This window comes from Lepisosteus platostomus, chromosome 6 (genome assembly GCF_059453375.1).
Source record: "Lepisosteus platostomus isolate fLepPlt1 chromosome 6, fLepPlt1.hap1, whole genome shotgun sequence".
NCBI lineage: Eukaryota > Metazoa > Chordata > Actinopteri > Semionotiformes > Lepisosteidae > Lepisosteus > Lepisosteus platostomus.
Window position 1 is genome coordinate 13004965 of NC_142616.1, and position 12539 is coordinate 13017503.

The 12539-nt window shown below is 39.3% G+C and overlaps 2 protein-coding genes across 7 annotated transcripts in view; both read left to right on the plus strand.

Annotated features, from left to right (window-relative positions):
* Nucleotides 1–12539, plus strand: part of LOC148660418 (E3 ubiquitin-protein ligase TRIM39-like) — a 115414-nt gene that overhangs the window by 78533 nt on the left and 24342 nt on the right. The gene's annotated exons all lie outside the window — the stretch shown is intronic.
* The window catches only part of LOC148660419 (butyrophilin subfamily 1 member A1-like), a 97750-nt gene that overhangs the window by 78524 nt on the left and 6687 nt on the right, over nt 1–12539 (plus strand). For 5 of the 6 annotated variants that reach the window (XM_088637780.1, XM_088637782.1, XM_088637783.1 and 2 more), the window contains 3 exons: nt 10456–10563; nt 11399–11425; nt 12227–12256. The exons of the other annotated variant lie outside the window; for it this stretch is intronic. In XM_088637780.1, the coding sequence (XP_088493906.1) occupies nt 10456–10563; nt 11399–11425; nt 12227–12256 (165 nt within the window). The remainder of the gene's footprint in view (nt 1–10455; nt 10564–11398; nt 11426–12226; nt 12257–12539) is intronic. 6 annotated transcript variants of the gene reach the window in all.

Consider the following 12539-nt stretch of genomic DNA (forward strand, 5'->3'; position numbering starts at 1 on the left):
CTTTCCGGGCCCCCAGTTATCTTTAGGATGAGTGATAATTTGCTCCTATCTGCACTTTCAGTTTTTGGACAGTTTTGGTCACCTTTTTGTATATTGCCCTATGCAGTGATTTTATCCAAAACTGAGCCAGATGAAAAGTATGAAGAATACCTGTTCTAAAGGGTAAACTCTCTTCATTTTGTCAGTTAAAGTGCAGCTAAAAGTGCAACAGCGGGCAAAAGTCTTTGGTTCTTGTAACCCTAACCCTAGCGAGGCATTAAAAGCATGCCGATTTAACTACCATTTAACAGCATTTTTCAGCATCATGAAAATTTGCCTGAACCAGACAGATTATTAAAGAAGATACATTTCCTAGAGGTTTTAGAAACCGTTTTGATAGTTTGAGACTGATTTTTTGGAGTTTGAGGAAAAATTTTAACTTTGATGTTTGGAGGGCTTCTGAGACACCCTGCCGGAATGCACATTTGAAACCCTAGCTAGGGTTAGGGTTAGCATTCCCACAACAGGTAGAGGTTTTTTACTGTCAGTGCTGCATTCCGGGTCCCCAGTTATCTTTAGGATGAGTGATAATTTGCTCCTATCTGCACTTTTAGTTTTCGGACAGTTTTGGTCACCTTTTTGTATATTGCCCTATGCAGTGATTTTATCCAAAACTGAGCCAGATGAAAAGTGTGAAGAATACCTGTTCTAATGGGTAAACTCTCTTCATTTTGTCATTTAAAGTGCAGCTAAAAGTGCAACAGCGGGAAAAATTCTATGGTTTTTCTAACCCTAACCCTAGCCAGGCATTAAAAGCATGCCGATTTAACTACCATTTAACAGCATTTTTCAGCACCATGAAAATTTGTCTGAACCAGACAGATTATTAAAGAAGATACATTTCCTAGAGGTTTTCGAAACCGTTTTGATAGTTTGAGACTGATTTTTTGGAGTTTGAGGAAAAAATTCAACTTTGATGTTTGGAGGGCTTCTGAGACACTCTGCCGGAATGTACATTTGAAACCCTAGCTAGGGTTAGGGTTAGCATTCCCACAACAGGTAGAGGTTTTTTACTGTCAGTGCTGCATTCCGGGTCCCCAGTTATCTTTAGGATGAGTGATAATTTGCTCCTATCTGCACTTTTAGTTTTCAGAGAGTTTTGGTCACCTTTTTGTATATTGCCCTATGCAGTGATTTTATCCAAAACTGAGCCAGATGAAAAGTGTGAAGAATACCTGTTCTAATGGGTAAAATCTATTCATTTTGTCATTTAAAGTGCAGCTAAAAGTGCAACAGCGGGCAAAATTCTATGGTTCTTGTAACCCTAACGCTAGCCAGGCATTAAAAGCATGCCGATTTAACTACCATTTAACAGCATTTTTCAGCATCATGAAAATTTGCCTAAACCAGACAGATTATTAAAGAAGATACATTTCCTAGAGGTTTTAGAAACCGTTTTGATAGTTTGAGACTGATTTTTTGGAGTTTGAGGAAAAAATTTAACTTTGATGTTTGGAGGGCTTCTGAGACACCCTGCCGGAATGTACATTTGAAACCCTAGCTAGGGTTAGGGTTAGCATTCCCACAACAGGTAGAGGTTTTTTACTGTCAGTGCTGCATTCCGGGTCCCCAGTTATCTTTAGGATGAGTGATAATTTGCTCCTATGTGCACTTTTAGTTTTCGGACAGTTTTGGTCACCTTTTTGTATATTGCCCTATGCAGTGATTTTATCCAAAACTGAGCCAGATGAAAAGTGTGAAGAATACCTGTTCTAATGGGTAAACTCTCTTCATTTTGTCATTTAAAGTGCAGCTAAAAGTGCAACAGCGGGCAAAATTCTATGGTTCTTGTAACCCTAACCCTAGCCAGGCATTAAAAGCATTCCGATTTAACTACCATTTAACAGCATTTTTCAGCTTCATGAAAATTTGCCTAAACCAGACAGATTATTAAAGAAGATACATTTCCTAGAGGTTTTAGAAACCGTTTTGATAGTTTGAGACTGATTTTTTGGAGTTTGAGGAAAAAATTCAACTTTGATGTTTGGAGGGCTTCTGAGACACCCTGCCGGAATGCACATTTGGAACCCTAGCTAGGGTTAGGGTTAGCATTCCCACAACAGGTAGAGGTTTTTTACTGTCAGTGCTGCATTCCGGGTCCCCAGTTATCTTTAGGATGAGTGATAATTTGCTCCTATCTGCACTTTTAGTTTTCAGAGAGTTTTGGTCACCTTTTTGTATATTGCCCTATGCAGTGATTTTATCCAAAACTGAGCCAGATGAAAAGTGTGAAGAATACCTGTTCTAATGGGTAAACTCTCTTCATTTTGTCAGTTAAAGTGCAGCTAAAAGTGCAACAGCGGGAAAAATTCTATGGTTCTTGTAACCCTAACCCTAGCCAGGTATTAAAAGCATGCCGATTTAACTACCATTTAACAGCATTTTTCAGCTTCATGAAAATTTGCCTGAACCAGACAGATTATTAAAGAAGATACATTTCCTAGAGGTTTTAGAAACCGTTTTGATAGTTTGAGACTGATTTTTTGGAGTTTGAGGAAAAAATTCAACCTTGATGTTTGGAGGGCTTCTGAGACACCCTGCCGGAATGTACATTTGAAACCCTAGCTAGGGTTAGGGTTAGCATTCCCACAACAGGTAGAAGTTTTTTACTGTCAGTGCTGCTTTCCGGGCCCCCAGTTATCTTTAGGATGAGTGATAATTTGCTCCTATCTGCACTTTCAGTTTTTGGACAGTTTTGGTCACCTTTTTGTATATTGCCCTATGCAGTGATTTTATCCAAAACTGAGCCAGATGAAAAGTATGAAGAATACCTGTTCTAAAGGGTAAACTCTCTTCATTTTGTCAGTTAAAGTGCAGCTAAAAGTGCAACAGCGGGCAAAAGTCTTTGGTTCTTGTAACCCTAACCCTAGCGAGGCATTAAAAGCATGCCGATTTAACTACCATTTAACAGCATTTTTCAGCATCATGAAAATTTGCCTGAACCAGACAGATTATTAAAGAAGATACATTTCCTAGAGGTTTTAGAAACCGTTTTGATAGTTTGAGACTGATTTTTTGGAGTTTGAGGAAAAATTTTAACTTTGATGTTTGGAGGGCTTCTGAGACACCCTGCCGGAATGCACATTTGAAACCCTAGCTAGGGTTAGGGTTAGCATTCCCACAACAGGTAGAGGTTTTTTATTGTCAGTGCTGCATTCCGGGTCCCCAGTTATCTTTAGGATGAGTGATAATTTGCTCCTATCTGCACTTTTAGTTTTCGGACAGTTTTGGTCACCTTTTTGTATATTGCCCTATGCAGTGATTTTATCCAAAACTGAGCCAGATGAAAAGTGTGAAGAATACCTGTTCTAATGGGTAAACTCTCTTCATTTTGTCATTTAAAGTGCAGCTAAAAGTGCAACAGCGGGAAAAATTCTATGGTTTTTCTAACCCTAACCCTAGCCAGGCATTAAAAGCATGCCGATTTAACTACCATTTAACAGCATTTTTCAGCACCATGAAAATTTGTCTGAACCAGACAGATTATTAAAGAAGATACATTTCCTAGAGGTTTTCGAAACCGTTTTGATAGTTTGAGACTGATTTTTTGGAGTTTGAGGAAAAAATTCAACTTTGATGTTTGGAGGGCTTCTGAGACACTCTGCCGGAATGTACATTTGAAACCCTAGCTAGGGTTAGGGTTAGCATTCCCACAACAGGTAGAGGTTTTTTACTGTCAGTGCTGCATTCCGGGTCCCCAGTTATCTTTAGGATGAGTGATAATTTGCTCCTATCTGCACTTTTAGTTTTCAGAGAGTTTTGGTCACCTTTTTGTATATTGCCCTATGCAGTGATTTTATCCAAAACTGAGCCAGATGAAAAGTGTGAAGAATACCTGTTCTAATGGGTAAAATCTATTCATTTTGTCATTTAAAGTGCAGCTAAAAGTGCAACAGCGGGCAAAATTCTATGGTTCTTGTAACCCTAACGCTAGCCAGGCATTAAAAGCATGCCGATTTAACTACCATTTAACAGCATTTTTCAGCATCATGAAAATTTGCCTAAACCAGACAGATTATTAAAGAAGATACATTTCCTAGAGGTTTTAGAAACCGTTTTGATAGTTTGAGACTGATTTTTTGGAGTTTGAGGAAAAAATTTAACTTTGATGTTTGGAGGGCTTCTGAGACACCCTGCCGGAATGTACATTTGAAACCCTAGCTAGGGTTAGGGTTAGCATTCCCACAACAGGTAGAGGTTTTTTACTGTCAGTGCTGCATTCCGGGTCCCCAGTTATCTTTAGGATGAGTGATAATTTGCTCCTATGTGCACTTTTAGTTTTCGGACAGTTTTGGTCACCTTTTTGTATATTGCCCTATGCAGTGATTTTATCCAAAACTGAGCCAGATGAAAAGTGTGAAGAATACCTGTTCTAATGGGTAAACTCTCTTCATTTTGTGATTTAAAGTGCAGCTAAAAGTGCAACAGCGGGAAAAATTCTATGGTTCTTGTAACCCTAACCCTAGCCAGGTATTAAAAGCATGCCGATTTAACTACAGTACCATTTAACAGCATTTTTTAGGATCATGAAAATTTGCCTAAACCAGACAGATTATTAAAGAAGATATATTTCCTAGAGGTTTTAGAAATCGTTTTGATAGTTTGAGACTGATTTTTTGGAGTTTGAGGAAAAAATTCAACCTTGATGTTTGGAGGGCTTCTGAGACACCCTGCCGGAATGTACATTTGAAACCCTAGCTAGGGTTAGGGTTAGCATTCCCACAACAGGTAGAAGTTTTTTACTGTCAGTGCTGCTTTCCGGGCCCCCAGTTATCTTTAGGATGAGTGATAATTTGCTCCTATCTGCACTTTCAGTTTTTGGACAGTTTTGGTCACCTTTTTGTATATTGCCCTATGCAGTGATTTTATCCAAAACTGAGCCAGATGAAAAGTATGAAGAATACCTGTTCTAAAGGGTAAACTCTCTTCATTTTGTCAGTTAAAGTGCAGCTAAAAGTGCAACAGCGGGCAAAAGTCTTTGGTTCTTGTAACCCTAACCCTAGCGAGGCATTAAAAGCATGCCGATTTAACTACCATTTAACAGCATTTTTCAGCATCATGAAAATTTGCCTGAACCAGACAGATTATTAAAGAAGATACATTTCCTAGAGGTTTTAGAAACCGTTTTGATAGTTTGAGACTGATTTTTTGGAGTTTGAGGAAAAATTTTAACTTTGATGTTTGGAGGGCTTCTGAGACACCCTGCCGGAATGCACATTTGAAACCCTAGCTAGGGTTAGGGTTAGCATTCCCACAACAGGTAGAGGTTTTTTACTGTCAGTGCTGCATTCCGGGTCCCCAGTTATCTTTAGGATGAGTGATAATTTGCTCCTATCTGCACTTTTAGTTTTCGGACAGTTTTGGTCACCTTTTTGTATATTGCCCTATGCAGTGATTTTATCCAAAACTGAGCCAGATGAAAAGTGTGAAGAATACCTGTTCTAATGGGTAAACTCTCTTCATTTTGTCATTTAAAGTGCAGCTAAAAGTGCAACAGCGGGAAAAATTCTATGGTTTTTCTAACCCTAACCCTAGCCAGGCATTAAAAGCATGCCGATTTAACTACCATTTAACAGCATTTTTCAGCACCATGAAAATTTGTCTGAACCAGACAGATTATTAAAGAAGATACATTTCCTAGAGGTTTTCGAAACCGTTTTGATAGTTTGAGACTGATTTTTTGGAGTTTGAGGAAAAAATTCAACTTTGATGTTTGGAGGGCTTCTGAGACACTCTGCCGGAATGTACATTTGAAACCCTAGCTAGGGTTAGGGTTAGCATTCCCACAACAGGTAGAGGTTTTTTACTGTCAGTGCTGCATTCCGGGTCCCCAGTTATCTTTAGGATGAGTGATAATTTGCTCCTATCTGCACTTTTAGTTTTCAGAGAGTTTTGGTCACCTTTTTGTATATTGCCCTATGCAGTGATTTTATCCAAAACTGAGCCAGATGAAAAGTGTGAAGAATACCTGTTCTAATGGGTAAAATCTATTCATTTTGTCATTTAAAGTGCAGCTAAAAGTGCAACAGCGGGCAAAATTCTATGGTTCTTGTAACCCTAACGCTAGCCAGGCATTAAAAGCATGCCGATTTAACTACCATTTAACAGCATTTTTCAGCATCATGAAAATTTGCCTAAACCAGACAGATTATTAAAGAAGATACATTTCCTAGAGGTTTTAGAAACCGTTTTGATAGTTTGAGACTGATTTTTTGGAGTTTGAGGAAAAAATTTAACTTTGATGTTTGGAGGGCTTCTGAGACACCCTGCCGGAATGTACATTTGAAACCCTAGCTAGGGTTAGGGTTAGCATTCCCACAACAGGTAGAGGTTTTTTACTGTCAGTGCTGCATTCCGGGTCCCCAGTTATCTTTAGGATGAGTGATAATTTGCTCCTATGTGCACTTTTAGTTTTCGGACAGTTTTGGTCACCTTTTTGTATATTGCCCTATGCAGTGATTTTATCCAAAACTGAGCCAGATGAAAAGTGTGAAGAATACCTGTTCTAATGGGTAAACTCTCTTCATTTTGTCATTTAAAGTGCAGCTAAAAGTGCAACAGCGGGCAAAATTCTATGGTTCTTGTAACCCTAACGCTAGCCAGGCATTAAAAGCATGCCGATTTAACTACCATTTAACAGCATTTTTCAGCATCATGAAAATTTGCCTAAACCAGACAGATTATTAAAGAAGATACATTTCCTAGAGGTTTTAGAAACCGTTTTGATAGTTTGAGACTGATTTTTTGGAGTTTGAGGAAAAAATTTAACTTTGATGTTTGGAGGGCTTCTGAGACACCCTGCCGGAATGTACATTTGAAACCCTAGCTAGGGTTAGGGTTAGCATTCCCACAACAGGTAGAAGTTTTTTACTGTCAGTGCTGCATTCCGGGTCCCCAGTTATCTTTAGGATGAGTGATAATTTGCTCCTATGTGCACTTTTAGTTTTCGGACAGTTTTGGTCACCTTTTTGTATATTGCCCTATGCAGTGATTTTATCCAAAACTGAGCCAGATGAAAAGTGTGAAGAATACCTGTTCTAAAGGGTAAACTCTCTTCATTTTGTCAGTTAAAGTGCAGCTAAAAGTGCAACAGCGGGCAAAATTCTTTGGTTCTTGTAACCCTAACCCTAGCCAGGCATTAAAAGCATGCCGATTTAACTACCATTTAACAGCATTTTTCAGCATCATGAAAATTTGCCTGAACCAGACAGATTATTAAAGAAGATACATTTCCTAGAGGTTTTAGAAACCGTTTTGATAGTTTGAGACTGATTTTTTGGAGTTTGAGGAAAAATTTTAACTTTGATGTTTGGAGGGCTTCTGACACACCCTGCCGGAATGCACATTTGAAACCCTAGCTAGGGTTAGGGTTAGCATTCCCACAACAGGTAGAGGTTTTTTACTGTCAGTGCTGCATTCCGGGTCCCCAGTTATCTTTAGGATGAGTGATAATTTGCTCCTATCTGCACTTTTAGTTTTCGGACAGTTTTGGTCACCTTTTTGTATATTGCCCTATGCAGTGATTTTATCCAAAACTGAGCCAGATGAAAAGTGTGAAGAATACCTGTTCTAATGGGTAAACTCTCTTCATTTTGTGATTTAAAGTGCAGCTAAAAGTGCAACAGCGGGAAAAATTCTATGGTTCTTGTAACCCTAACCCTAGCCAGGTATTAAAAGCATGCCGATTTAACTACAGTACCATTTAACAGCATTTTTTAGGATCATGAAAATTTGCCTAAACCAGACAGATTATTAAAGAAGATATATTTCCTAGAGGTTTTTGAAATCGTTTTGATAGTTTGAGACTGATTTTTTGGAGTTTGAGGAAAAAATTCAACCTTGATGTTTGGAGGGCTTCTGAGACACCCTGCTGGAATGTACATTTGAAACCCTAGCTAGGGTTAGGGTTAGCATTCCCACAACAGGTAGAAGTTTTTTACTGTCAGTGCTGCTTTCCGGGCCCCCAGTTATCTTTAGGATGAGTGATAATTTGCTCCTATCTGCACTTTCAGTTTTTGGACAGTTTTGGTCACCTTTTTGTATATTGCCCTATGCAGTGATTTTATCCAAAACTGAGCCAGATGAAAAGTATGAAGAATACCTGTTCTAAAGGGTAAACTCTCTTCATTTTGTCAGTTAAAGTGCAGCTAAAAGTGCAACAGCGGGCAAAATTCTTTGGTTCTTGTAACCCTAACCCTAGCGAGGCATTAAAAGCATGCCGATTTAACTACCATTTAACAGCATTTTTCAGCATCATGAAAATTTGCCTGAACCAGACAGATTATTAAAGAAGATACATTTCCTAGAGGTTTTAGAAACCGTTTTGATAGTTTGAGACTGATTTTTTGGAGTTTGAGGAAAAATTTTAACTTTGATGTTTGGAGGGCTTCTGAGACACCCTGCCGGAATGCACATTTGAAACCCTAGCTAGGGTTAGGGTTAGCATTCCCACAACAGGTAGAGGTTTTTTACTGTCAGTGCTGCATTCCGGGTCCCCAGTTATCTTTAGGATGAGTGATAATTTGCTCCTATCTGCACTTTTAGTTTTCGGACAGTTTTGGTCACCTTTTTGTATATTGCCCTATGCAGTGATTTTATCCAAAACTGAGCCAGATGAAAAGTGTGAAGAATACCTGTTCTAATGGGTAAACTCTCTTCATTTTGTCATTTAAAGTGCAGCTAAAAGTGCAACAGCGGGAAAAATTCTATGGTTTTTCTAACCCTAACCCTAGCCAGGCATTAAAAGCATACCGATTTAACTACCATTTAACAGCATTTTTCAGCACCATGAAAATTTGTCTGAACCAGACAGATTATTAAAGAAGATACATTTCCTAGAGGTTTTCGAAACCGTTTTGATAGTTTGAGACTGATTTTTTGGAGTTTGAGGAAAAAATTCAACTTTGATGTTTGGAGGGCTTCTGAGACACTCTGCCGGAATGTACATTTGAAACCCTAGCTAGGGTTAGGGTTAGCATTCCCACAACAGGTAGAGGTTTTTTACTGTCAGTGCTGCATTCCGGGTCCCCAGTTATCTTTAGGATGAGTGATAATTTGCTCCTATCTGCACTTTTAGTTTTCAGAGAGTTTTGGTCACCTTTTTGTATATTGCCCTATGCAGTGATTTTATCCAAAACTGAGCCAGATGAAAAGTGTGAAGAATACCTGTTCTAATGGGTAAAATCTATTCATTTTGTCATTTAAAGTGCAGCTAAAAGTGCAACAGCGGGCAAAATTCTATGGTTCTTGTAACCCTAACGCTAGCCAGGCATTAAAAGCATGCCGATTTAACTACCATTTAACAGCATTTTTCAGCATCATGAAAATTTGCCTAAACCAGACAGATTATTAAAGAAGATACATTTCCTAGAGGTTTTAGAAACCGTTTTGATAGTTTGAGACTGATTTTTTGGAGTTTGAGGAAAAAATTTAACTTTGATGTTTGGAGGGCTTCTGAGACACCCTGCCGGAATGTACATTTGAAACCCTAGCTAGGGTTAGGGTTAGCATTCCCACAACAGGTAGAGGTTTTTTACTGTCAGTGCTGCATTCCGGGTCCCCAGTTATCTTTAGGATGAGTGATAATTTGCTCCTATGTGCACTTTTAGTTTTCGGACAGTTTTGGTCACCTTTTTGTATATTGCCCTATGCAGTGATTTTATCCAAAACTGAGCCAGATGAAAAGTGTGAAGAATACCTGTTCTAATGGGTAAACTCTCTTCATTTTGTCATTTAAAGTGCAGCTAAAAGTGCAACAGCGGGCAAAATTCTATGGTTCTTGTAACCCTAACGCTAGCCAGGCATTAAAAGCATGCCGATTTAACTACCATTTAACAGCATTTTTCAGCATCATGAAAATTTGCCTAAACCAGACAGATTATTAAAGAAGATACATTTCCTAGAGGTTTTAGAAACCGTTTTGATAGTTTGAGACTGATTTTTTGGAGTTTGAGGAAAAAATTTAACTTTGATGTTTGGAGGGCTTCTGAGACACCCTGCCGGAATGTACATTTGAAACCCTAGCTAGGGTTAGGGTTAGCATTCCCACAACAGGTAGAGGTTTTTTACTGTCAGTGCTGCATTCCGGGTCCCCAGTTATCTTTAGGATGAGTGATAATTTGCTCCTATGTGCACTTTTAGTTTTCGGACAGTTTTGGTCACCTTTTTGTATATTGCCCTATGCAGTGATTTTATCCAAAACTGAGCCAGATGAAAAGTGTGAAGAATACCTGTTCTAATGGGTAAACTCTCTTCATTTTGTCATTTAAAGTGCAGCTAAAAGTGCAACAGCGGGCAAAATTCTATGGTTCTTGTAACCCTAACGCTAGCCAGGCATTAAAAGCATGCCGATTTAACTACAGTATATGTATTAAAATCAGTCTCAATAAGAAACCTCTTATTTCTTCTGTTTTCCAGGAGACTTTTTCCCTGCGTCCTCTGGGTGGATGGTGGCTCTCTTCTTGTTAGCAGCTGTGACTGTAGCAGCATCAGCACTTCTGGTGATCCAGTGGAGAAGAATGGACAGTATGTGCTCATTATAGATGTGTGTCTGAATGTCTGTGTCAGGATGGACTGTAAATGACAGTGTCTGAGCAGCACACCCTGCTCTAGATAACAGGAGTCAGCGCACAGACACCCTGTCAAGAGCTGTAGATCCCAGCAGCCCAGCTTCTCAGAGTGGGTTATAGAGGGAGATCTACACTGTGGGATGGGATCCTATCAGTCAGAACCAGAACCGGCCCACAGCAGCTGTCCTTGCAGAGACAGACCCAGCTCCTCCAGTGTCAGAGCTCCTCTGTCTTTAGCTGTGTCTCACTGTGAGTTTCCACCAGTGGAGGTGAATCAAGGTGAAGTTACTCAGGAGCTGTTCCATCATCTATGGGCAACAGTGAACATCTGACCTTCTCCTCTGGGATGGAAACTCAGAGAATCCCAACACACCCAGGATCTTCCTGCTGGGCTCCATCCTGATTCTCACCCCCTGGAGAACAGTATGTTAATGGTTATAGTGACACCAGTTCTGTGTCCAATACTCCCTAGAAACAATCAAAGTGTCTCTGTGTTTCCTTGTCCAAGTAAATCAGTAACAAAGTAATTCTGATGGGCATTTTGTAGATTTCAGTTCTTTATTCACTGTTCATCCCAGTGAAGCTGTAATGATAATATTCTGACAGCTGCCCTAGAGCAGATTAATTAATCATAATAATTGCTTACACTTATATAGTGCTTTTCTGTAAAATCCACTCAAAGCACTTTACAGTAATGGGGACTCCCCTTCACCACCACCAGTGTGCAGCCCCACCTGTGTGATGCGATGGCAGCCTGTACCATTGTTAATAATTCTGTCTCTTTATTACAGAGGAGGAGACACTGTGGGAGGATAAATGTAAGTAAATCAATAGAAATTGAAACTGTTGTGTTTAGCTGCTCTGCTATTTTGCTGTATACTCATGCAATTCAGATTTGAGATGAAAAGATGAAAATAAGGCAAAAGTACAGCTCCAGGAGCTGTTAGGTCAGGTCACGTCTGTCTCTACTTTTGTAGATGGGTTGATCAGTCCTCGATTCCAGAGCTCAGGGAAACATCTCTCTCTCAGGTTGAGGATGAAGAGTTTCACTGCATCTTAGGGCTGTTGTCTCAGCATATGTGGGATATTAGACCAGCTACAGTACACCAGTTCCTAAAGTGGAGACATACAGTACAGTTTCTCCTGATTACTCAAACAGATTTAATTTCAGATTTAAATAAATTCAATATAGGTTCAAAGCAATTTTCATTTGAGATTTGAGATATCACCTAAAACAGGGGTGGATTGAACATAAGTGTTATTATTCCAAAATGTTAAAGCATACAGTATATGCACAGAACTAAAAGGTGCCATACTGTACTTTTGCCTCAGTTTCATTTTTTCATTTCAAATGCAAATCTCTTGAACATACAATAAGAATACCAATTTTGACTTCACTGTCCTAATACTTAAGGTGGGCACAATGAGTCAATCCTGATGCAAACAGTTTCCTAAGAATGGGTACATTAGGTTTCAGTACTTTTTATTTTGTTGGTTAAGCTGCTTTTATTATTATTACCCCATTATTATATATTTTATTTATTATATTACTCCAGTTCCATTGTCACTGATCTCTGTAATGACACTGCCTTGTCTGATAAATGTTTCATTCTTTGCAGGTAATACTTTAGTGCTGCTTCGAGACCTGGGTAAGTGCTGCACAGGGAGTACACTCACAGTCTGTGTTTAACTGGAGCTTGCTGCTCTGAGCTGCGTGTAGTTTATGTACAGTAATACCATGGCTCTTACCTGCTGAGACAGCGATCAGAGGCAGTGGGCTAAATGAAAATCCATAAACAAGGTCAAGGAATGTGCAGTCAGAACTCAGAGGGAAACACACAGGGAACACCGAGATACTGGTGCAGAAGCTGGTCTTATAACACCAGGTACAGATGAGAAAGGTGTGGAGATTAAATTTGCACAGGTGGAACT